Consider the following 26,350-nt stretch of genomic DNA (forward strand, 5'->3'; position numbering starts at 1 on the left):
CTGTCTCTTTCTGCTCCTGTTCTCAGTGAACGGTGAGGGTGAAACTCTACAGAGAGTAGCCTGCAGCCTCAGCCACAGAAACTCGGGTTTATTCCAACTTTACCGCCAGTTGTGCGTGTGTGTGCGCGCGCGTGTGCGTGTCTGGGTGAACACGCTTTGTTAGCACAGCAAATTTAGCCGGCAGTGAGTCACACACACACTCACACCCGCGGTCGGAACTTGAAATGTGACGGTAATCAAAATGGGAGGAAAGTCGTAGCTAGCTCGCTGAAGTTGGAGGTTCTCCTTGTGGAAGAAGAAGGAAGAGGTGGCGGCGGACACCACGAGTTCACTCACAATAAAAGGTAAGCTAAGTAAAGGTCGAGTGGCACTGTTTTGGGCAGCACTGCATTCAGGCTGCTTGTGTGTTTATGTGGGTTAAAAGCAAAGAGGATAATGACTTTGAGAAATTGGTGATTACGGCGTTGATTAGGAGGATACTTGCCGGCACAAAGCTTAGTCACCCATTGACTCCACACGTGTGTTGAAATTCCCGTTTGCGCCTTTTAATTTAGCCTCTTTTGTTCATGATTTTTCAAACAGCCTACTTTTCTGCTACATTGTTGTTTTTCTTAAAGAAACATACTCATGCTTAACCTTATGTAGCCGACCTGTGGACTACTTTTACTAAACAGACTTAAGTTTTAGAGGTTCAAGGTTGTCCCATTGTGGTGACTGATTAGTTTGTCTACTTTGGTGGAAATGTGCTACTGAAGTCAAACAACATTAAGCTGCACTTTAGGTCATTTTGTTTGAGCTAAAGCATGAATGATACATATTTATATTGTCATGCAGACTTAGGAAGCGCATGTGTGGGGGAGGGGAGAGAAATTCAACTGTACTAGACAGTGCCACCAGTTTCAAGGGCCAGTTCATGCTCTTGTATAACTCCAGTTTTAAATTGTTACTGTTAAGCTTATGACCTTCTACCATGCAGCACAGCACAGGCAGACGCTTTTAGAGAAACTCTGCTGTGTAGGAAGGAATATAAATTGTGATAATGCATGTCTACATAACACTCAACAAGCACAGACTACATTAGGAGAGAAATGAGAGATTGAGAAACGTGGTTTGACCTGCCTTTTACGACTCTAAATAGTGCCTGGAATGATGGGATACAGCTTCAACAGTCTTGTCTGCTTTAAGAGAATCAAAGTGCATCTTAATCCAGGTTATTCCAAGTTTTGGCCTTCTCCCAGTTGAATATATCCAAGATAATTAAAAACAAGGATAAACATTGACTTCTTTTAATTAAGAGGATAGGCTCTATGCCATGTGGACCAGTCATGCTTTTGTACCGGTTCACCAAGAAGAGAAACAAAAATGTTAATGTTGCTATATAAAAAAGATTCAGATGCCAGGACTGGCTAAAACCCCTGCTATTTAAATTCTGTAACCTGATTCTACTTCAGTGGCCCACATAAGTAATGTCAATGTGATGCTCCCATTTCTTGTTGACCTAGTGGCAGTATTTGAATGTTATTTGATCTCAATACGAGTTACATATTTTCTGGGATTTTTTGCTGAACAGCCATGCCACAGCATGTCAGTTCCCTTTAGGGCAGGACTCCAACACAGCCACCCTACAACAGGAATTTTCTTCTGTTTTAACCTCTCCATTGTTGGTTCATAATTTTTTTTTTTTTTTTTTTTTTTTGGCGTTGGGTGATTATCTTGTGTCATAAACCAACCTCTCCTAAGCTTGAGGTCGTTGATCTCAATCATGCCATTCTCTTGTAAATTTTCTTATTACTGTGTCAATTTCATTGTTACTTCAAGCACTGTAAGGCGGGGTGGCCAATTAATTTTCTCAAGAGGCCACATGAGAAACTAGGAGTGTTATGGAAGGCTAAACTCAGTTTTGTTTATCACTTTTTGAACTGCTAGCAGTAAGAGTAAATGTCACAGTTGGGCCTTAATTGTGGCCTTTGAAGTAAAAATGTCCCAATCCATAATACTACCTCCACCATACTTCACAGTTGGTCTTAGTGTCATCCAGTGAATTTTTTTTTCTTCAAACCAAGGAGTTTCTGCTGGTTTTTTATTTATAGCAGCAGGAATGTCTACTTTTACTTAGAGACATTTTTTATGATTTTGAATTTGCTGAACACCCAGGTCTATAAAAATGCTTTCCTTCCTTTTCTTGCATTTTCCATTTCTATAATGGTTTTTCCAAGGTCCTGTGAAATTTGAGGCATAGTTCACACGAAGAAGTCTGTTTTTTTTTTTTGTTTTTTTTTTCTTCCTTCTTTTTTTAACTAGACTTTTTTTGAGGCTACAGTTTAGTGGCTTCCCAATCCTCATTGATGACCTAATTTATAAGGAGGGGCACGTCTACAACGAACACTTATAATCTCATTTCCAGCCTGTACTGTGAATAGTTTATTTTATGTGCTTAATAGTTTACCTTGCAAATTTACCATACATATGGAGTGTGTGCACACTGGATAGTAATGCCAAATTATCATTAATTGTTTATGTAATGTCACTTACAAAGAGTAAGGGGAAAAAAGAAAAGGTCTCATGTATGACTGGTGTGTAAAATGTTTGAGTGTCAAGCAGGATATTCTTTTAGATTGAGTTGTTTAAATGCACTTTCTTGCGCTGTGTTGTTTTCTAAAGATCTGGTGTGACGAGTGTCTTAAACAGTTTTTGCAACCAGCTGCTCCACTTCAGTCCAGTAGTTGGTGGGAATGTAGAAGACAACTGTGATGACTCAATATAAAGTAAGGGGTGGGCAACACTGCAACAACAGCGAACATGTAGGAGATTCAAGTCTTGCTGCAGTTTAATGTGATTTACTGCTTTAGAATTGGGGTCACTGAGTCAGTGCAGGAAGAGAGATGAGCAATAGAAGCAAAGTGAATTCAGAACACCCCAAATGCTGGACTTCAAGTAAATAAACTTGCAAGCTGTTGCTGAGATTGTCCGTGACTTTATTGAGGCTGAATTAAAATGCTACTCCAGCCAAATTTAATAACATCATTCACGCTATGTAAAATAATTTCTCCATAACCCAATCTAGACTGCTTACCGTGTGGTGAAAACCTGTCCTTTGTTGTATGAGTTGTGTTGAACTCTAATTACAGTAGTTACAAAAGTTACAGGTTCAGTGCCACCTGGTAAAAGAACACCAGGATTTAGTTTCAGTGTTTTGCCTGTATTAATCTCTAATGTTCAGCATTAGAATTAATACTCTATAAAGTATGAGTAATGATATAGACTTTAAATCCTCCTTTTCTTAGTGGATTTATCTGTCTTTTTATTTGGCGTTCCAATAAATTGACACAATTACCATTTGTACTGAATCCTCAGGGGGCATAGCCAAATAACATTGTTCGGCTGCTTCGTGACAGGATCTGAGATGAAAGGTGTTCTTTTTACCTTCCATGCAATACCTGGTCTTGTGTTTTAAAAGAAGAAAAAAACCCATCTCATGGCCTACAGTCTATGAAACATAATAGTTCAATTATTATTTTATTTTTTTTAACTTATTTATATCTAACTACTGTAAGAAAACATCAGATCCACAGTGCAATGAGACTGTATTAAAAACAGAAATGTATTCCCTCTTCATAAGTAGGGCAAGGAAGTCCTGTGTGTCAGCCTTGTGGTGCTGCAAATCTCTTCACTGGGCTGTCCAAATATTTCTGTAGCAGTATTTATTTATGATAGACCATGGAGGAAGGTGGGCCATTCTCTCCCTTCAAAAGAGACATGCAGTGTTCAGTGGCGACCAGCCAACTGGTGCACTGGTGGTTACTCTAAAATAACTGCCATACAAGTACTGACTAGTTGAAGGCTGTAGTTATTTATTTGGACATCATTTGGTGTTAGGGTGGTGCTGTTTATCATTGTGTGAGCTACAGCCTATGGTGTCTTCCCTCTGTCCCTACTTAGAATAAAAGTAGAGCAAGTATATATCCCTTTAGGTATCTGTTAAAAATTTAAGTATTAATGTTTAGCGCTTTTCAATTGTAGGCAGATGATCACATCTCTTAAGTGTGACTTGCTTGATTTTTTTTTTTCTTGGTTTTTTTTTTTGTTACTTTTTAGAAGGATGAATGAAGAAATAGTTGGTGGATGACTTTTCAGGAAGTTGTGCAAGCACATACTTGCCAGAGTGGGAAAGTTCTTTACTGATGGTCATATTGTGTTTTTTGCCTACGTCTTAATCTTCATCCTGAGTCAGCCACGTAAGCTTATCTTTTGTGGAGCAATCAGTGTAGTTATGCATGCAAAGTATGTCATCATCATCTTAGCCACTCCGTGCTACATCATTTAACAAAGACTTGTGCACCTTTTGGAAACTGGGCTTAAATATTGATTGAATATTGCGATTTGATATGTGAGAGAATCCCCTGCTTATGATGGATTCACAGTTGTTTCTGAATTATTTTATTTATTTAAAAAAATCAGCATCTGTATGTTTTTGGTTTGTTTGTTTTTTAAAATCTCTTTATAATTCCAGTCACTTGAAAGGCTGTAATTCAAACTTTGCAGTTGCTTGGGCTTCTGGGTTTGCAGTATGCTGGTGGAAACCCTGCAGTATATGTGTGCATGCTTGGGTTTTGTCAGTAACACTGAAAGTCCACAGTTCTCAAAAGGACTGGATGATGTTAGGGCTGTTAGAATTGGCCAAAAAAGACATTTCGTTATTCCTTTATCAAAATCCACTCAGGTTCAAACCATTATTGCATATTAGACGTATCTGCAGCATGTCTGCAAGCAGGCATACCACTACAATGAGACATCATGTCTTACATAGTTATTTTATTTAACGTTGTTTATTTTTAGATTGATTTGAGTGCAAATCACACTTGAGCTCAGCTGTGAACTCCATGCCATCAAAACCACATGGTTGTTACAGAATTATTCACTCTTGTCAGACCCTGGACTTACATTTCATTTTCAGTCACTGATAGTGACAAGCTGTAACTTCTGTCCATGCTTTTAGGTTGTCTGCTGGTGTAGTGCAAAATGTAAGGATCCTGATGACTGAATTTAGCCTCTAGTAGTTAGAGCTATAAAGAAGTTTGAAAAACTAAATTAAAATAATCAGGGAAATGTTGTGACTTAACACATTAAGATTTACCTTATTGTGGTAGGCTTAATTGTTTGCTCCCTGTATTTCCTTGCACCAGCAGCTGTGTGTCTGAAATCTGAAGCAGCAAGCAGCTCTGCTGTTTCCACTCTGCCACTGTGCAACATTGTGGGTAAATATTTCCACATTAACAGTCCTGTTCCCAGCTGCTGGGTCTAAAAACTTTACTGGTAGAAACTCTGCATTGCATTATGTGTGGCTTGCAAGATAAGACAAATGGCATAACAGTGTTGCTTGTCGTTTTTGTTTTTCCAAAGAATATTATTTATTTGTATGTATTTTATAGTTAGATTATATTGATTATATAATCCAATTTAGAGTACTTGTTGACAGCCTCATGTTATGTAGGTTAGTTCATTCAACTAGCCAACATCCACCTCATAATAAGTGATTTCCATTTTATTTGTGGAGGTGGTGTGTAGGTGCTTGGGCCAGGTGGGCTGTCAGCCATGTACCACAATGTTGGAAACTTGCATTAAGGTGAAAGGTATCTCTCTTGCTCTCTCTGTGGGCTGGCAATAGTAGTGCTGCAACAGCAGCACTGTCTTTGTGGACAACAGCTGTTCAGTGAGGTAGCTATATGCAGAGATTGAGGCAGGCAGTATGGCTCGAGCATCACACCAGTGCCATTTTAATGCCATTACAATTAGAGCAGGGCGATATGACCAAAAATATTTATCACGATATAGATCTGAAAATTTGCGATAACGATATAACTGACGATAATTGACACTAGACAAAATACTTTACAACTCCACAATTTTATTAGTGCAAAAAAACCCCATCAATGTATTTTCACTTAAACAAGCAGCTGTTTTTTGCATTAAAGTTATATAAAAATGTAACAGTACAAATGCAAATTCCTTGCTGACAGTTTAACCTAAAGGCATTTCCAGTGGAAATTGGCCGACATATCCTCAGCATAACGAAGTATAATATCCACAAAACTTAAAAAGAGCTTATACACATGCAATACGGTATTATTATGTTGAAGCACTGTACGTATCCCTCCGGAGGCTCCTGCCTACGATAGCTGTAATGCTCCAACAATCCATCAAGTGGTGCGGGTTTGTAGCTTAGCAAAGTCGTACTAAAACATTTGACAGATTTTCGAGCACCGTGTACCACATAAAATCGTTTCGAGGTCAGTAAACACAACCAGAATTCAAACATAAGGCACACGGGATTATAAGGGGCACTGTCGATTTTCAGAAAAATCAAATGATTGATTTTTAAGTGTGCCGTATTTTCCAAAAAAAAAACGGTAATAATGACGGTCTGCTAGCATGCTCCACCAAAAATAGTGCTTTGTTATGTATCTGACAGACGAAAGCTAAACCAGTTCCACACCACTGAAGTTGCAGCATTTTTACAAACCAATTCTGGTTCATCCGTTTCATTCAACGATCCGCTTTCGCCCTTGTCATTCTCCGTCGCCGCCGTGCCTTTTTCGCCATGTGCGTATGAAAACAAAGGCACTGCGCATGCGCATTTTACCCATATTCTATCGCGATATTTCATTTTCTTGTCATTGCCCAACATTATACCGGTATTACCGTGAACGGTATGATATGTCCTAATTACAATATCATAGAGAGAAACCCAGTGATTTTCTTTGAGCAAGCATGTGGTGACAGCGGGGATGGAGGGGGGAAAAAAGCTTTCACTTGAAGCTTGACACTAGAAGCGAAGATAGAAAAGAAGACTACAGGGAAACGACAAACACTGAGCTCAGAGGGCTTGTATCTGAAGACCAGGAGCGTGCAGCTCTGAGTCCAGAGATCCCTGCAGAAAGACACAATGAGAGAGGACATGTAGAGGAACAAAGAAGCACAAACTACAGATGGTAGAAGGCAGAAAGTTAATGCATGCAACTCTGACATTTAAATGCACGCCAACTGAAAGCCTTAATAAAGGCATTCAAAAAAACAGAATAGAGTTGAGGTGAGGCTAAGTGCATCATGCAGCAGCTGGATGTATATGCAGCAGTATTTAAGATCAGTTTTTATTACACAGCAATAGCAGTGTTTAGTTTTTTGTTTTCTTCGTTTATGCTTAAAATTGCAACAGGATATCGCAATAAGACAATTTCATAGTTTTGGCCAAGAAGCAAAAATGAATGTACTTCTGTAAAATGTGGTAGTAGTATTCTGTGACTGTCTATAATTGTGTGTATTTCCATGACCCATATACTCATGCGGTTGCAAGAGGAAACCCTAAAATGTCCCAAACTTTTATTGCTCGTGTGCAGTCAGTTGTTCAGCATGGAAGATGCTGTGTGGAGGACACAGACAAAGGGAAATCTTTGGTGTGTTGCTGTTAGTGTTACACGGTGTAAATGCTGGCTAAAGAAGCAGCCGTGAGATGGCTTAGAATGAAGATCAGTTTTTCAGCACGCTTGTCTGACTTGTTTGCTTGACCCTGATGTCAGATGGAAGGAAAGCTCAAGGAGAGTGGGGGTATTTAGGGTGGCATGAGCAGCTGTTGACAGAGAAGCAAGAGCCTTTGGTCACCATAGCAACACTTGTATTGCCTACACTGGTGTGTCTCGGTGTTTACAGCTCATTTGTGCTATCCTCATTTTGATGAAGAAAAAGAAATGCCTTGCAGAGGCCTCTGAAATGACTACTAACTTGTTAAGGATTCTTTATTACTATTGAATAAATACACAAAAGCTATAATGGTTACTTTTTTTTTTTCGGGTAGTGAAATAGTGTTTATGCAAAAGCTTGTTAAGACATACTGTACACTCCCATAGAGATGTAATACTTTCAGTTCCTGTCAGTGGTGTAGACAATGGCTGCATTTGCGTAATGTCAACACAGCCAAAACACTTCCAAATGCTCTATTCATTATTCATTTAGGCGTTTATTATCAGACGTGCAGATAATTCACTCTCCGCTTCGCTTGGTATGCACTGGCCTAGATGTAAAACCACATAAATTTGTGAAGTTCTAACTGAGCAATGGGAAAGGTGGATTTTTATGTTGTTTGTGTGCTGCCTTCAGCATGAAGGGAAAAAAAAAAAAAAGCTTTGTGTCCCAGAATCTTCTCCACACAATGTACTTATTCGCCACCCACCCCCACAAAGCCATATACACAGGCATGCCCCACAGTGACTAGTTCTCGATACGCTTGTGTGATTGTATGTATGAAAGAAGCTTATCTGGAGACGCCAAATTAATAGCTTACCAGTAACCTGGTTATTTTGTCTTCAGTGTAGCTTGTCAGTAATCAGATTTATTTCCAGTTCCATGCTGTATGCTTTTAAACTAATCCGATATTGTAACATTTTAATATATGCAATAATTTGTTGTACTTGCATGACAAAATGATGCATCTGTCATCAGCCAAAATGACCAAAATCATTTAGGCAAGAATGTGCCTAGGTGTGGGCAGGTTGTTTCATGTAGTGGATAAAAAGCTGTTAAGAATGATTAGAGTAATATAGCACTTTTTATTTTTAAGGAATAAATATGCTACATTTTGACTTAACAGTAGTTAATAATTTTGTAACGTTTGAGAGAGATGGATGGATGATCTCATTTAGATGTTTTTACTAGAAATAATCAGTCATTTTAGCCCTCTTCTGTTATAAAATTAAAGCAGTTTTAGAGTGTACTCTTTGATGATGAAAATACAGATTCATCTTCTTTTGAGTCATATGCTCTGTTTATTAAAATAATTGATGTTTTGCTCTCTTATGGTTACAAATGTAGGGTCTGCGCTAATAGAGAAGACACCTGGGAATTTCCTTCTTTGAACACTATAATACTAGTTTGGTTTCAACTGAGAAAACTAAATGTCGCCCGTATGCAAGTGAGAGATGACATTTTTATTTGATGTTGACGAGTTTTGCATGAGGGTGGATCTTGGGTCCTGAATGGAAACAATTATGGTGGCTCCATCAGTGATCCTTAGTCTGTTGCCATTTTCCAATCATTTCCCAGGGAGAAACCCTCTTTTCCAGTGTCTCTCTTGCGAGTGCAAATTCACTCATATTGCTGTGTCTAATAAGGAGTTCAAATTTGACTTGTAATTTGCGAGGATCATAGGATTGGGTGTGTTTGATGAAGCTCTAGTGGGACTGAATGCGCTCATTAATGTGTTATGTGGGATTCATGGTATCATGTTTGTGTCCATTTGCAAAGGTATTTGGTTACACAGAGTGAAGGTGTATGGGTATACAACCTATGCAGACATGCTTGCATGTAGACTTCAAAAAGGAAAAAAAAAAAAGAAAAAGGCAGACAGAAGCTGCAGTGGTCACACAACTATGCCAGCTGCTTCAGCCTCATGACTCATCATGCTGAAAGATCTAGTAGCCCAGTCCTTGTAGTTCCAAGCATGGCCAACCATGGCTTGGAGAGCCTAAAGATTTTTTCTTTTCTTTTCCGCAACTCATTACTGTAACAGGTAATTTCACGTGTAAGATGCACTCATCCAAAGGTGTTGTAATGTGTGGGTGTAGTCACTGGTTGGAATGAAAAACCTGCAGACTTCCATTGCACTTGGCTGGCCACCCCTGGTAAACATTAAGTGTTTCCACCCATAGCAAGCATGGGAGAAGTGTTTCCCCTAGAGACCAAAGGCTACCATCCCCCATCATTTGCCGACCTACATTGACTGTCATTTAGTGAGTCACTGAGAAAGGCAAAGGACAATGCACAAATGGTTGTTGTTGTTGTGATTACCTGTGTGGGGATCATTATCACAATGCACCCCTCCACTGTCCCCTTTGCCCCCCCCCCCCCACCCCCCCACCCCCACCCCAGACTGCAGCCCAAACCAGAAGCTTCAAAGGCGGGTTTTACTCAGCAGAGCAGTTCAAGAGAAAATGGCTGCTGTTTCCAGGTCTTGTTTGCACATCTGTCAGGAGTTGACTGTTCAGGAGAAAATGGGGTCCGTGGTATGCAGGGTTTTTTTTTTAACATCGTTCTATTCCAGCCTGCATGTGTAGGAGATGCCTGTGTGTTTTTCTTTGCTGTATTATTATTATTATTATTATTTTTTTTTTTTTTTACAGCCAAATGTTGATGTTCAGAAAGCATTTGATTGGATTTTTAGTGAGGTTTTCACAGGAAAAGATCTAAGATTTCTGTACAAGGTATTATTCAATTTGCTGTGAATTTTTGTTTCTATCTATGCACATTTAAATCAACACATGCTGTTTTAAATGCTCAAATAGTTGCATTTAAACGGTTTCATATGTAATCCTTTCATTTTCCTTAAGGGGAATATCAATATTTTGTTGTTGCTCTGTTTTTGCACAGTTTAGAGCAGCTTGATATTTAAAACTCTTGGTTTATGTATTGAAGCAGGTTTCTGAGCTTTATAACCACCCCTTTTCCAAAAAAAAGTCTCTAATTTGAAATTTCACTTCATACAAATTAAGATTTGACCAGCTTTCATACTACTCTCCAGTCTTTCATCTGATATCCCTCTGTGGTCACAGTTCAAAATGTGAAGCTCAAAACAAGGAAGTTGGAAAAACGCTGTAACAGCATAGCATGACAATTTGAGTTCCCCCTCCCCCAACACTGCCACCTTCTGTGAATTGCATCATATGTTAGTCATGTCTGTTTCTTAGGAATGTACTAATTTATCGACAGAGCGTCTGTAGAGGGAAGTGTTAGGTCCTGACTATCCTTGGTCTTTCTGCAAAAAGAATAAAAAGGAAAAGAAAAGAGACATCTGTCCTTATATCTGACATCCAGTTTCATATTTCTTGTGAGTCTTTGAGTATCAGCTAGTACCTGCTATTTCTACATTCACATTATCTGCTATGATAAGATCAAATCCAAAGCTGTAGTACCTGGATAAATAAATCAACTATGCAGTAACTGGGCAGAAAAACATACTGGCAAAAGTCTAAGTTGTCTATTTCAACACTGAAAATATCTCGAAGCATTCAGCCACAGCATTGCTGGGCATTGTTGTCACGTTTTTTAGCCAGCAGCAGAGGCACAGTCCTGGCACAATATTGCTTTAGTATTGTGCTGTTGCTGCACAGAGCTAACCAGACCCGTGTCTACATGTTGCCACTGTGTCACTTGGGGACACTGTCAGATATGTGGAACTAGGGCAGGGCGATATGGCAAAAAATATTTATCACGATATAGATTTGAAAATTTGCGATAACGATATAACTGACGATATAATTGACGCAAAACAAAATACAACTCTACAACTTTTTTAGTGGAAAAAAACCCCATCAATTTGTTTTTGTTTAAACAAGCAGCTGTTTATTTTAACGTGCATTACAGCCACACAAAATTCAACAGTGGTTATCCTGTTATATACATGGTTATCCATAATCATGTATATCCACAAAACTTAAGAGGTGCTTTGTAACAAAAGTGCAGTGTGCAAAATCAATAAGTCAAATAATAATATTGCACAAACTCTTGAGTAAAAACAAAACAAACAAAAAACAGATAAATTATGCTACTGCTCCTGGAAGTTTTTCTACATTTCAAGTTTTAAGATTCTTTGTCAGAAACACTAACATGTTCACAGATGCAGGCTTAAGGGAGGACCTTTGACAAGTTACAACATTTCCACCTGTGCTGAACAACCTTTCAGATGCAGAGCTAGTTGCTGGAATGCAGAGGTATTTCCTAGCTAATCTGCTGATGTGGGGAAAGTTTACTGTGTGAACTTTCCACCACGAAAGAGGATCACACTCACTGTCTGCTGGTGGACTATTCACATAACATCTCAGTTCAGATGATAACCTCTCTGCAGTTACCTCCATCTTGCCACTAACTGGTCCCTTCAAAAAACTCCCGAGACTCTTCTTTTGCTTTTTAACAGCTCCCTGATTTGTTTGGTCACCAGTAGATGTATGAAGTGTTTCTGAAAAACCTGTGATACCCTGGTGTGGGACAAGATGCTCTAGTTCACTCATGACTTGAACTTTGATGGCTTTGCTTTCTCTCTCACTGAAATATTCTGTATGAAACCGTGGATCAAGGAAAGAAGCCATGTTAACAAGCCTCTCTGTGACACTGTCTGTGTAGCTTTTGTTCATGTAGTCAAGTATTGCTGTTTTGATGTCTTTGGTCAGCTCAGTGTCACCTTCTTTTACTTTTAACATGTCATTGTTAAACATCTGAAGAACAGGCTTAACACATGAAATGGTTACATACTCTTCAGCAGAGAAAGCATCTGTAAACTCTAGGAGTGGATTCAGTGCAGTGCTGACCGAGTCAAGCACTTCAATGTCTTGCCATGTCAACATGAGGTGCCTTGTGGTTTTATCAGCAGCTAAAACCTGTGTTATAGCTTTTTCTTGTTCCAGCAGCCGTTGGATCATTCTCTGCTTTGAACCCCAACGAGTGCAACATTCAGTTATGAGTTTGTGTTCTGGTAGGCCCAGTTCCTTTTGGGCAGCCTGCAGAGCTCGCTGGCGCTTCCAGCTATGGCCAAAAGCAGCAACAATCTTCTTTCCCACTCCAACTGCTCGTTCGATCCTTGGGTCCTTCACACTTCTTTCTAAAAGACATACATTTAAAAGGAAACACAGTTTCAACAGCACTATTAATGCGGTGTGGAATGTGACATTTAAGTTGTATAACACACAATTATTTACACACACATCTCTCTCTCTTATATATATATATATATATATATATATATAGATAGATAGATAGATAGATAGATAGAGATATATATATATATATATATATATATATATATATATATATCTATCTATCTATCTATCTATCTATCTATCTATCTTGCAGTACAACTACCCACATTCAGAGATTAATAACACAAACAGTATTATTACCATCATTTAAACTAATACAATAAGTTCTTAATCTGACGTTATAATTAACTTACCTATAGCAAAAAAAAAAACAAAAAAACGTACCTATTGCAATGTGCAGACGATGTCCGAAGCATGAAAGTCTGGTCCAGTTGTTGAGTGCGACGGCTTTCACAATGTTGGCCCCGTTGTCAGTCGTCACACACACTTGTTTTTCCTCCTGAAGATTCCACGAGCTGAGGAACTCTTTTAAGACTCTGGCTATATTTTCCCCAGTATGGTCCTCGGGGAAAAAACATGTTTCGAGGCACTTGTTTTGTAGCTTCCAGTCTTTGTCCACATAATGTATTGTGAGGCTCATGTAGGGGTCTGATGTTCGGCTTGACCACATGTCCGTGGTGGACGCAAAAAACTCCACCGAAGATAACGCATTTGACACCTCAGTACGGATCTCTTCATATAAAGCAGGCAAGGCGACTTTAGAGAAGTATTTCTTTGTGGGTAGCTTGTAGCGTGGATCGAACGTTTTAAGCATCTTTTTGAAACCTTCTCTTTCCACACTCTGAATAGGCATCATATCCCTGGCTAAACAATGTGTCACTGCATTAGTTAGCTCCCCCCAGCGTTTGTTACTTTTGTCATAAGGCATGGAGCTATTTAAAGCTACGTTGATTGTTTGTTGAGTCATCTTCTTTGGTCTTACCACCTCGCTAGTTGAAGCGGACAACTCTTCACGTGCTTTAATGGCTTTTTTGTACTCAGAGGAGTGCTTCTGCTTCAAATGATAAAATAGGTTTGTAGTGTTTCCTCCCTTCGCCGCGATGGCCCGCTTGCATGTTCTACAAAAAATTTTGCTTTGGTGGGTATCCGATGGACGAAAACCAAACCACTTCCACACCACCGAAGTTGCACCGTTTTTACTGACCAATTCTGGCTCACCCGCTTCATTCAAAGACGCGCCTTCGTCCGTGTCATCCTCCATTGCCGCCATACTTTTTCTGCCATGTGCGTATGAAAACAAAGGCACTGCGCATGCGCATTTTGCCCACATTCTATCGCGATATTTCATTTTCCTATCGTTGCCAAACTTTATACCGGTATTATCGTGAACGGTATAATATGGCCCAGCCCTATGTGGAACAGCCAGTAATGTGTGCTACTTTGTTCAGTTTTGGCTCTTGTTGGTTCTCTGGCTTTCGCTCTGTTGCAGAGAAGACACAATTTATAATTTAAACGTATAGACTGTTCTCTGCAGCCATTGTTTATGTTTTTAATGTGTGCTTCTTATTTATGTATTCATTTGTAATTTTGTGATTCTTCTTCTTTGTGGTGCACACTCACCACTCACACTTTCCTATTTTAATCAGCTTTTCAACCAGTTTGCTTTAAACCTGCTGTAATCTTGTAATGTCATCAGTCAGGCAACATACTGTTGGCTTTCTGAAGGACTGCACTCCAGCATCTGCGTTGGTTTCAATCCAGTAATTATGTTATCTGTGTAGCCGTAGAGCTACACTCGACATCCACGCACGACCATAAATTGAGCAGAAATCAGAGCTGAATTGAGGTCTGGGTCATAGTGTGCTGGTATACAGGGATATGCACATGAATTCAGATTAGCACATCGCTTCGCATTAACATATCATGAATTCAGAAACAATAACATGCTATGTGAACACTAAGGAGGCATTAAGCAGGCTTTGTTTGGTTTAGTGTGATGGTCAAAGGTGGATTATGAGGGTGTCGTCTTAGAGGCAGTATAGAAAGAAAAGAAAGAAAGAAAGAAAGTGTACTTTATTGGTCCCCGTGGGGAAAATCCCTCTCTGCATTTAACCCATTCACTCAGTGAAGCAGTGGGCAGCCATTGGGCGCCCGGGGAGAGTGGCTGCAGGGGTATAGTGAGAGTGGCTGCAGTGAGCCTGAGGGATGCTCATAATTGACCCATTAGGTGATTTTTATCAACTCTAGCAATTTTTATTTTTATTTTTTGCTTTGCAGTCACATGTTTTCCATTTGACAGAGTTGATACGATTGTAGAGCTATATTTTTCTTCCGCCTGTAAATGGTGTCAATATCACCATGCAGGCATGTTCGTTGTGATGAGGTTTTATTTTTTTTGTCCGTTTTAATACAGTCTCTAAGACGAAGTGAAGACAGGAAACTCTTAAGATGATAATGGTAGCTTAATATAGAAAACAGATGGGTATTTCTGTAACTGTTGCTCACACGCTGATTTGTATTTCAGATGCGTCATCTGATTTCTCGTATGTGTATTTGCCACATGAAGACTGGTTTTGCTGGAGTGCAATTTGCTGCTTTGTTTCCGTTGATTGACAGGACATTAATCAAATCTGCCAGCTGAGAGACTGAAAGCATTTCACAAAGTAGGGTTACGTGTTTCATTGTTGAGTATTTTTCTCTTACCTGTGCAATAAGTGACATGAATCAGATTTCTATTTCAAACTGAGCCGTGTGGTTTACGATCAACAATGTGTTTGATTTTATTTGCATGTTGCTAAGCACATTAGACAGCCCTCTAATAAGTCCTACAAATCCTACGATCCTGTAAGCGTACAATCAGTTTGGATGTCTCATGTTTTTCTTCTGTGCTTATCTGAGTTCATCTGAACTGATAAACCTTTGCAGGACAGAGGTTGGCATCTTCTCTGGTTAGGCCCAGTGTTTAGTCAAAGGAGTCTTGAATGCACAGCGTGTTGTGTAATGGACGGTTGCATCATGTGCCCATCTGATAGAGGCTTTATTGGTGCTGCTGATGAGACCAGCATCTCTCTCTCTAGACTCCCATTTGATGATGTTTCCAGTTGTTTGGTATGTAGCTATAGAGGCCCTGGGAGCAGTGGCTGAACGCTTTGATGTGGCTAGTCTGTCTTAGTCCCATATGTAAGCTAATTAGCTAAAGGGGAAACATGAGGGCTGTGGGCCAGAACTGGGTACATCGATGAAGGTAGACAAGCTTAGCATTGTTTATTCTTTGGAAGAAGAGGGTAAAAGAACTCTTACCTTGAGTGAAATGTGTCTGTCATTATCATATGCTTCAGCAATCGATGAAATGAGAATAAAACTGTTGTCCATGTAATGCTTCTGACATTCAGGTGTATGTTTTGCAGTTGCGAGCGTCTTTGCTCCGAGTATAATGACATAGTCTTTTATGTTCAAAAATATAAAAGAAGCTTGCTGCACTAGTTAGAGGTAGCTATTATTCCAGTCCTCGGCATCTCTATGGGGCTACAACAAAGGTAGACCCAATTTGAAAGAATATACCAAGGTGAAAGAGTGAATAATTCATGTTGAGTAAAATGTTCAAGCCCTCTGGCTTTATGCCCACTGGTAATTGGGACAACACCGCTCTGTCTATTTTGCTCGATCTCTCTTGTTGCTATGCTACCGAAGGGAATCTTGAGTGGGCCTGGATAGTGTATGGAATGAAAGTTGGACAGCCATGCAGTCTTCATAGCTGACAGCATCCCTTTATGTCTCTTTATGGTGAAATGTCCATCTGTTTACTTCTTATTGGGAGAGCAGGAAATGGTTAGATGTGTGTCTTTGTGCATTCCCAGGTTTAATTTGGTTCCTTTGCTTTGTTGTCTGCTGCTCTGACATTTTCGTTCTTGTGGTGTTTACTATAAATTTGTGTGTGTTTACATTGTTTCTGTGGGTGTATATACAAGGTTTTTTTCCAGCTTCATTTACTCTGTTCTTGTAAAGCATGTGGGAGATTATGAACAGTACAGCAACCAAAAATTGTTAGAATTAACAATGTTACTCCATTTTGATTTAATTGTTAACGTAAGTACTGTTATTAAATACTTGTATTTGTTTAAACTGGAAGGTTAGGTGGGCTGCTATGATTAATTTTAAGTCACTAGATGGGCAGTAGAGTCATGCTTGATATCCTAAAATCAAAGCTTATTCCATCTACTTGCTTTTTGTTCTGAATGTAGATTTTTGGGAGGAACTAATCCAGCGCTTAACAACATCAGAGGATCGAGTCATGCAGCAGTGGTTAAGACCAGAGTGTGAATGAACTAACAGGAAGTGGAAGTGAGGGCTTTCCCGTGCGTGTGTTTGTTTGTCTGCGCATAGCTGTATCACTATGCAAAGACACATTGTGTAACTATTTTTACCAGTAGGAGATGCCAAATGGCATTCGGGTCAATAAAACTATGGATTTGTAAATGTCACATGCCAGAGCACAGACCTAAATATTAATCTCAGATCCCAATCTTGATCTCTTCTCAGGAGTGAGCTCAGCCTTCCAACATACCGCCTCCTTTCACTGGGCTAAGATGAGTATTACCAGCGACGAAGTGAACTTCTTGGTCTACAGATATCTCCAAGAGTCAGGTTTGCCTCTCAAATGTCTTTTTTTTTTTTTTCTTCTTTGTAAATTTAGGATGTAAGCACCATGTGAAAACACAGTGTTGCATTGCTCTTGATATATCAGCATGCTATTATACTCAGGGATCTGAATTTAAAGGATCTGGATCAGTCCCGAAACCCTAGCTGTTGTCTTTTATTACTGTTTATTGAGACTGTCTGAAGCCATCTGGCAGTGTACAAGCTACTAGCAGCTCTGAGAGGTCAACACTGAAAATTGGCATGCCTTATTGTACTCTCAAATGTCATGCTTGTTATTCCATTTTGTTGTTGTATTCAATTACTCTTAGCTTTGATTGGATCAGACAAGACTTTTCTTTGAATATTTGTGTTGTGTTTGTGCACATCTTGTGCTTGGCACTCTGCTGTTAATGAATGTGAATGGTGTTTTGTTTTCAGGTTTCTCCCACTCAGCATTCACCTTTGGCATTGAGAGCCACATCAGCCAATCCAACATCAATGGAACACTAGTGCCCCCTGCTGCTCTCATCTCTATCCTGCAGAAAGGACTCCAGTATGTGGAGGCAGAAATCAGCATTAATGAGGTGAGGGCTGGGACCTGCTGTTACTGACTCCCACAGATGTCTTCTGTTGCTTAATGATACAAAGACAGACTTTGATCTTGATGCCGACTCGCTAGGGTAACTGCAAGTGCTTATTCCCCCCCCCCCACACACATTTACGTCGTCTTGTACTGGAAGAAGCCCTGAAGTGTGTTTGTATTAGGCTGCCAATTAGGAAGCACTCTTCACCTTTGTAATTGACGATTATCAGGGAAACGAGACGAGTCACTAATTAAAAACCACACCCCTCCACCATGCGTTCTTAACTCCTCTTGTGATGACAGGACGGCACGGTCTTTGACGGTCGACCGATTGAGTCACTGTCGCTCATTGACGCGGTGATGCCAGATGTGGTGCAGACGCGGCAGCAGGCCTTCCGCGACAGACTAGCCCAGCAGCAGACCACCTGTACCATAACAGCTTCAACCTCTGGAATCCAGTCCAATGCGCCAAAAAATGGAGAAGCCACTGTCAATGGCGAGGAGAATGGTACTCACAACATGAGTAAGTTGAACATTAATATCGTTGGTCGCAGCTTACAGTCACTACATTTTGTCTCTTAACTTTAACCCAAATATCTGAGTCATGACAGAAATGGTGACTCATGTAATACATTTCTGAGATCTGTTAATGTGACCTCATTGTGTTACAGATGTGTGTCAAGCTCACAGTCAGTTACTGTATATTCAGTTATGTCTGTAGCAGTGATAGCCATTTTCCATTGCCCAACATGTGTGAAGTAATATATGATGCATAGGTCAGAGTCTTCTTACTGGAATATAACAGCTTGAGAGTTGCTTTTAAAATTAGAGATGTCATAGTAGTTGAAGCACATCAATATATACTTTAGTTGACTTTTTTGAATAGATTACTGATTTTCTTTGTTGGCCCCCTGTTGCTTGAAAAGTAATATATTCACCTCCTTTGACAATTGTCTAAACTAAATACTGTAAACATTAATGGTAAATCTACACAATGCTTAAAACTTGCTGAGAATTGTAGGCAAATCTGTGTTTTGCATGTATGTTAATGTACATAAAATATGTATCTGTCCACTCCTCAGATAACCACAGTGAGCCTATGGAGATGGATGTGGATGTTGAGATACCAGCCAGTAAAGCTACAGTACTCAGAGGCCACGAGTCTGAAGTTTTCATCTGCGCCTGGAACCCTGTCAGCGATCTGTTGGCCTCAGGGTCAGTCTCTGTCTGTGCTGAAACACATCTTAATTCATCCTGCATGAATCGTACTGTATTGTATTTACGCTGTGGTGTAAGACATCTAGCTTTATAAAAAAACACTGCTGATAGGTTGTATTTCCACAATCATTTGACCGCCTCCTGTTATGTTGGTTGGTTCAGTTCGGGGGACTCCACTGCCAGGATCTGGAACCTGAACGAGAATAATAACTCGATCTCCACCCAGCTGGTGCTGCGCCACTGTATCCGAGAAGGTGGCCAGGATGTCCCCAGCAACAAAGATGTCACCTCCCTAGACTGGAATGTAGGTTTCAGATCATACATCACATCTTTCCTCTCGTACCTTTACCATCTGGTAAACAGGCAGTGCCGTCAGGTAACAGTTCTGTTATGTTGTCGTCCAACAGAGCGATGGGACTCTCCTGGCAACAGGCTCGTATGATGGATTTGCCAGGATATGGACAAAGGATGGTATGTCCTCCATCATTGTCACACATTGTTGTTTCTTTTGCCATTAGATTTTTATTTTTTGACATTGTTGATGTGAAAAATGTAACCTTCGTGACAATTTTGTGAGGGATCTTTTCTAAGAGAAACTGATATTACTCTTATCCATTAGGAAATCTGGCAAGCACATTGGGTCAACATAAAGGGCCCATATTTGCACTCAAGTGGAACAAGAAGGGGAACTGTATTCTCAGCGCTGGTGTAGATAAGGTACTCCTAAAGATCCCCAGGCGTGGATTTGTCTTTCACTAATAATATCCTTGTGTTTTGGGGGGTTTTGTTTGCTTTTTTTGTTTCAAACCAGCCTTTTTTTGCTCATCAGACAAAGACTAAATCTCTGACATATCATTTTCTCATATCCATAGCCTAAAATTCTTAACAGTATTAAAAACAGGGAAAGAAGCCTGAAATTTTTGGCTCCCACATTAAATTTTCTTATCTGTCTTTTACGATTAATTTGTCTTTTTTATAGCACAACAGACATTTAATCAAATGGAATGGAGTAAAACTTTACCAAGAAAGGTTAAGCAAACTGAGTCGGTGACATTAACTGCAGATGGGTTTATGGACCATCGAACGACAGATGAGGCATGTGCATTTGTGCAGAAAAGTTGAGCTTGTGTTTTAAAATGCAATTGTAACTTTTCCAGACGACAATCATTTGGGACGCACACACAGGAGAAGCCAAACAGCAGTTCCCTTTCCACTCAGGTAAAGCGAATTCATGTATCCAGATAAATGACTGTTATAGATAATGAATATGATACAAAGTGACTGCTGCTCAGTTGCGATCGTGCAACCCTAATGAGTATGGATTTGTGCACAGCCCCAGCACTGGATGTTGACTGGCAGAACAACACCACGTTTGCCTCTTGCAGCACAGACATGTGCATCCACGTATGTCGACTTGGCAGCGACCGCCCCCTCAAGACTTTCCAGGGCCACACGGTGAGCAGCTTTTCTGACCCCATCTCTCTCTCACACTAACTTTAGTTCTACCTCAACATACATGCTAATGAGCGTTGTTTTGCAGAATGAAGTTAATGCCATTAAGTGGGACCCATCAGGTATGCTGCTTGCCTCCTGCTCGGATGACATGACCTTAAAGGTAAGACCAGTCTCCGGTCTTGGAGGTTAAAGAAAACAAACACATTGATTTGTATTCATACATACTTTGCTCTTGCCATTCCCCTCACGTGCAGATTTGGAGTATGAAGCAGGAGTCATGTGTCCATGACCTCCAGGCTCACAGTAAAGAAATCTACACTATCAAGTGGAGCCCCACAGGCCCCAGCACAAATAACCCCAACGCCAACATCATGCTTGCCAGGTAGGAGATTGACTATATATAACTCTCATTCAATACCGATCACACGGGTCAACTTTTAATGAAGTCCTGGCTTGTTGTGTTCACTATGAGCTGTGTGTATGTTGAACCTTATAGATGTGTTTGCGAAGGCCACAAGCCCCGATGCTTCTTGATGATAAGAAACTATGTCTCATTCTGCATTTACTTTAGTCTTCAGTAAATTTAGAGTTTGATATAACAGGCAATGTGAAATAGGTTAGGACATGGCCTTTAAAAACTGAAATGATGCAAATGGGTAGCTTTCAATAATGGAATTTTTTTTTCCCGTGTCTTCCTTTGCAATATAAAGCAGTGGAAATAAAAACGAGCATTTATTGAAGAAACTGATTATTAGGATGCTTTGATGCTGCTTAACCATCTGATTCCTATCCTCTGTTCTCCACACAGCGCTTCTTTTGACTCTACAGTGCGACTGTGGGATGTTGAACGAGGAGTTTGTATTCATACACTGACCAGGCACCAGGAACCGGTCTACAGCGTGGCCTTCAGCCCTGATGGCAAACACCTAGCCAGCGGCTCCTTTGATAAATGTGTCCACATTTGGAATACTACGGTAAGAGCCGGACTGGAATTTATACTGTGCCAAACGACAGAGAAGAGACAATTAATTGTCATTTGTTTGTGGCTTTGTTTCAGACTGGAGCCTTGGTGCACAGCTACAGGGGTACTGGCGGCATCTTCGAGGTGTGCTGGAACAGCACCGGAGACAAAGTTGGTGCCAGTGCCTCAGACGGCTCGGTAAGCTGTTTTGATTTTAGTTTTAATTTCAAATAAAACAAAAATGTCAGAAAGCTCTCACGACCAATATTTGAAGAACAGCGAGTAAAAATGCAGACTTGAAATGTAATATTAAAGCTATCTAATTTTTATTTATTTATTTTGACATTCTAGGTTTGTGTTCTCGATCTCCGAAAATAGCCCACTTGATGATTAATCCTGGATTGTGGAGAAAAATGCCTTCTCCTGCCATCAGCAAACACACACTCATTGCTCAAGAAAGGCTGTAAAGGTGAACTGAATGAAAACTCTCACCGGAATAAAACCAGATCACTGCAGCGGTTTTAACTCCAACTGAATTCAGCGCACCCTCCAGTCGATGTGTGTATTTTATGAGAAGCCTGTTTGAGACATAGCGGAAGCTGGCTAAGAGATTCCCCTAGACTGGACACAACTCGCTGGGTGCATCCATGTATTAAAATGGTTCCTTATGATGAAGTGCTGCGATCCCCACGGGCCACTGGTCCACCGTTTTCGGGTTGTGAGGGTAGAAACACGGATGAGCCGAGATATATAAAGACAAAAGTGTTATTGAGACACTGGTGTTTGGCTGTGAGAGGAAACAAATTGCGAGGAACTTCATGTCGTAATGAAGTAACACAACGAAAGTAGCTGATACTGAAAACTGAAGCACTGCTGCTGTCTGTTGACACAGTGCTTAATTTCTCCCCAGTGGAGAAACGTTTGTTTCAAGAGTAATTCTTCCTTTTCTTTTCTTTTTTCCTTTGTTCCTCCGTCTTTTCTTTTTTTGTATCTATTTTCCACAGATGGATTTTTGAAAATCAAACTGAATGTGCCGCTATGAGGTAGTTCTTAGCTCCTTTTTAACATCAGGTTCAACAACACAAAAGGAAAGGCCTGCCAAGAAATTGTCCTAACTTCCAAAAATGACCTGTTCGATTCAGTCGTCAGAAAACGTCATTCTGTGGACAAGATGTGAAAAGTGTGCTTTATACAGAGAATTATCTGCCACTCTAGATGTAAATTTAAAGAATGTAAAGATGTAAATTAGATTCATACACAGACTTATATACTGTGTATATATGTTTATATACAGCACACTTTATTGCAATCCTGTAGGGGCTTTTTAATGGCTAGAGCTATCAGATCTTTGCTGATAATTCAAGACAAGACCACTCTTTAAATGAAGTGCATATCTCATGAGCTTCTTATGTTGCAGCCTTTCTGAAATCTGCCAGTCGTATCCATTTGATCGAGCTTACTTTTCGTTAAGTGAATCACAGAAAAAACATCAAGGAAAATGGCTTGAGCATTGTTGTTCTTCTCTGCTGATCACTAAAAGCCATGGAGGAAATGTACACCGCATCATCTGCATTTGGGAAGTTCTCTTGTTAAAGATTTTAGCAGTCATCACTATCCTACTTAGCCTGCTGCTTTTATTTCTGTTTTGTGTGTAAAACAAGTCATCACGGGACTCACAAACCTGTAACTGCCAAGCAGACAAGCAAGGAAAGTTTCTGCAGCTTGTTTTATTATTAGCATGGTTCCTCTCTGGCACTTTTCCTCTGATCAGCCTACTGAAAATTCTGATCATTTGACCAGGAGGTGGATTTTATGCAAAAGCCTTGCTGTTGTTTAAATTTTTTTTTCAGGTGTGCTGAGCTTGAAATGTGTTGTGAGCAGTATGTCTGCCTGCTTGGATGTAAAGTAAAAGTATCTTCAAGCGAACCTGCTACCACTTTGATTTGCCTTTTTAGCTTTTAATATTTTTTTAAATTTCATTTTATTGTTTGATTTTATTTGTTTTTGTCTCACTTTTTGTCAGCTTCAGCAGGAGCAACATGAAGTGCACTTTTGTATCGGTGGGCTCAGAAAAAAAATCACATTTTGCTGAAAGTCAAGGTCCAACTATTTGTTTTTATTTTTTTGTTTTTTTTTTTTATGTCACAATTGGATACTAATGGGTGTTTAATTTTTTTTTTGACTACTTTTTTTTTTAATTTGCTAAGAGCCATTATTGTCTGTGTCAGACTGAGCATTGGGCTGTAGGTCAGTGGCCATTCTTGGCATGCTAAGGAGCCCAATATGGAATAAGCGCTGTGACGGCTACTATCTTTTTCACCCTGATCCAGGGTCTGTCACCTGTTTCCAAGAAAAAAAAAACATTGAAGTCATTCAGTGTCTCAAATAAATTACTCTATTTTGATAACAGAACTCAAGCCTTTGTCTTGAATTGTGTGTTTTCCCCCTTTTTTCTTGAGCTCATTAACATGTTGTAGATTTGGGGAAAAATTGAAAGGTTTTTGAGTCAAAAGTGTAAAAGATATTTAGATATTTAATATAGCATGAAATACATGTGTGTAAAAATACAACATGGACACCTGGCAATACAATAACTTTGTTTTAAGATTAGTTATTTAGCTTATTTCATTTTGTGGGGCTTTTACAGCTTAATGAAAATGATTCTTGTCACAAAATCAGTGTATGCAATTTAAAGAATTTGAAGAAATGCTTCTTCAAGCACTTAAAGTACTTTTAAAGGTCAGCCGTGTTCATTCTGGGACTGTTGAGTTGATGGGTCTGAAACGTAGCACTTTTGTTTTTTTCTTTTTATGGAAAGGGATTTAAAAAAAAAAAAAAAAAAAAGGATTGGACTCAGGAATGAGGCTTAGTCTGTCATACCAAATAATGAAACTCATGACCAGTTCAAATCTCAGCAGGAAAACAAAGGCTTAATGGGAGACCATCTACAAAAAAAGTGACCACAAAAGCAATGCGGTGCAGCAAAGTGGAGGAAGGTGGTTTGTGGACGACCCCAGTTAGTGCCTCACAGAGTTCTCCAAGGATTCTCCGTCTGCGTCTACATCCTCATAGTCTTGTAGCTCGCTGGAAATGTGGATTTCAACTGTACTAGGCTCTGAACCTAGCAAGACAAAATAGGGGTAGATTACTTGGTGCTTCTGCGCATTACACCAACTCAGCTTCTCAAAACTGCGTATTTGTGTTAACATATATCTTTCCATGCAGCTTTTAATGTGGAAATGATGATTTGTGGTTTTTAAATGCATTAAAAAAAAAACATGGTCTATAAACAAGAATGGGGGGAAAAAACATATTCTTTCAAAGATTAACTTTATTTTTTAATATACTTAACATGTCAGGGACACTGGTGGTACAAAGCACTGAAAGGATTTTGTCCATGAGGTGTACGGTGCACAATTGTCACTCAGGGATAAAATTAACATGAATATGCTGCAAATGCACATAAGTGTTGAGCTACAGTACATATAGATATAACTGGGAGTTGTTTCCACGATATTCAAAAGGACTCAGCATATAAAGTTTGAATTTTCACAATGAAAAATTAGCTGAACTTTAAAACAGCTTTTGAGGGACTATAGCGTTATAATCTCTTCAAATTATAAGTTAGAATTGCTGCTATATTATGCACTGATGTCAAATTATAGACCAATTTGTGTTGCTGTACTTGATACAATTTATATATATTTTTTTAATAAGCTGGTGCAGCTTAATGGATGCTTAGCATAAATTGAAAATTGTGTTATCACAGCTTGTCCAGCAGAGCAGCTTCAATTCCTTTTTGCAGTTTTCACATCCTTTTTTTTAGCGCATGTGGCAGAGAATGAATCACAGAGCAGATGTGAAGCAGTGCGTCACAGTAAGTTGCAAACGTGTTTGTGAAATACATTGCTGGAAAGTCAAAGAATGAACTCGTCATTTTCTTTTTTCGATGTAATCTGCATACTACATCGAACGCTTTAGGTACGCCTCACTTGTACGGGGTTGGACCCTCTCTTGCCTTCAGAGCTGCCTTAATTCTTCATGCAAGGAATCAACAAGGTGCTGGAAACATCGCTCAGATTCTGCTTCATATTGCCATGATAGCATCGCACAGTTGCAGCAGATTTGTTAGCTCCACATCCATAATGCAAATCTGTTCCACCAGATCCCAAAGGTGCTCTATTGGATTAAGATCTGGTGACTTTGGAGGCCATTTGAGTACAGTGAACTCCTTGTCGTGTTCGAGAAATCAGTTTGAGAAATCTGAGTCTTGACAGGAAGCGTGGGGATGGAGGCAACCGTGAGAAGATGGGTACACTGTGGTCATGATCAGATGAACATTGTCAGCAACAATACTCGGGCAGGCTGTGGCATTTAAACGCTTAGTGAATAATAAGGGGGGCAAAATGTGACACAAAAATATGCCACACACCATTACATCACCTGAGCTTTGATACAAGTTAGGATTGATCCATGCTTTCATGTTGTTCATGCCAAATCCCAGCTTTTCTGAATCATCAGACCAGGCAACTTCATTATTTTTAAATTTAAAAATACATCTTCTATTGTGGTGAGCCTCTGCAAACTGTAGCCTCACTTTCCTGTTCTTAGTTGACAGGAGTGGCACCAAAGTCTATTCTTCTGCTGTGGTAGCCCCTCTGCTTCCAGGTTTGATGTGTTCTCTTCTGCCATAGTTATTTTGAGTTACTGTTCCCTCCCTATCAGCTTGAAGGAGTCACTCTTCTATGACTGCTGGCATTAAGAAGGCATTTTCATACAGAGAAGTGCTGCTTACTGAATATTTTCTCTCTTTTGGACATTAAACCCTAGAGATGGTTGTGTGGGAAAATGCCAGAA

General features: G+C 39.7%; 3 protein-coding genes across 5 annotated transcripts in view; 1 reads left to right on the forward strand and 2 right to left on the reverse strand.

Annotated features, from left to right (window-relative positions):
• On the forward strand, window positions 1–23,905 carry tbl1x (transducin beta like 1 X-linked). 3 transcript variants are annotated; one of them, XM_085433851.1, is made up of 16 exons: window positions 1–344; window positions 16,880–16,993; window positions 17,178–17,282; window positions 17,715–17,860; window positions 18,163–18,382; window positions 18,942–19,074; window positions 19,240–19,381; window positions 19,485–19,548; window positions 19,697–19,794; window positions 20,235–20,295; window positions 20,411–20,532; window positions 20,618–20,692; window positions 20,787–20,914; window positions 21,341–21,506; window positions 21,590–21,691; window positions 21,845–23,905. In XM_085433851.1, the coding sequence occupies exons 3-16, from the start codon at window positions 17,225–17,227 to the stop codon at window positions 21,869–21,871; spliced, it is 1,542 nt and encodes a 513-aa protein (XP_085289977.1). In that variant the 5' UTR covers window positions 1–344; window positions 16,880–16,993; window positions 17,178–17,224; the 3' UTR covers window positions 21,872–23,905. The 3 variants fall into 3 exon arrangements, with proteins under 3 accessions (XP_085289977.1, XP_085289978.1, XP_085289975.1); XM_085433852.1 differs by having other exon boundaries at window positions 16,880–16,979; XM_085433849.1 differs by lacking the exon at window positions 16,880–16,993.
• LOC146690766 (E3 SUMO-protein ligase ZBED1-like) lies at window positions 6,875–13,899 on the reverse strand. The gene is made up of 3 exons (XM_085435092.1): window positions 13,023–13,899; window positions 12,351–12,640; window positions 6,875–6,928 (listed from the first exon to the last, which is right to left on the reverse strand). Exons 1-3 carry the CDS (start codon window positions 13,897–13,899, stop codon window positions 6,875–6,877), a joined length of 1,221 nt encoding a protein of 406 aa, XP_085291218.1.
• Window positions 23,589–26,350, reverse strand: part of gpr143 (G protein-coupled receptor 143) — a 10,021-nt gene continuing 7,259 nt past the window's right edge. Inside the window, exon 9 of the mRNA XM_085433853.1 lies at window positions 23,589–24,614. Within this exon, the coding sequence (XP_085289979.1) occupies window positions 24,511–24,614 (104 nt within the window). The 3' untranslated portion in view covers window positions 23,589–24,510. The remainder of the gene's footprint in view (window positions 24,615–26,350) is intronic.

The sequence above is a fragment of the Copadichromis virginalis genome, linkage group LG16, assembly GCF_057382275.1.
Source record: "Copadichromis virginalis isolate Kocher_CV1m ecotype Utaka linkage group LG16, C_Virginalis_male_GT1.1, whole genome shotgun sequence".
NCBI lineage: Eukaryota > Metazoa > Chordata > Actinopteri > Cichliformes > Cichlidae > Copadichromis > Copadichromis virginalis.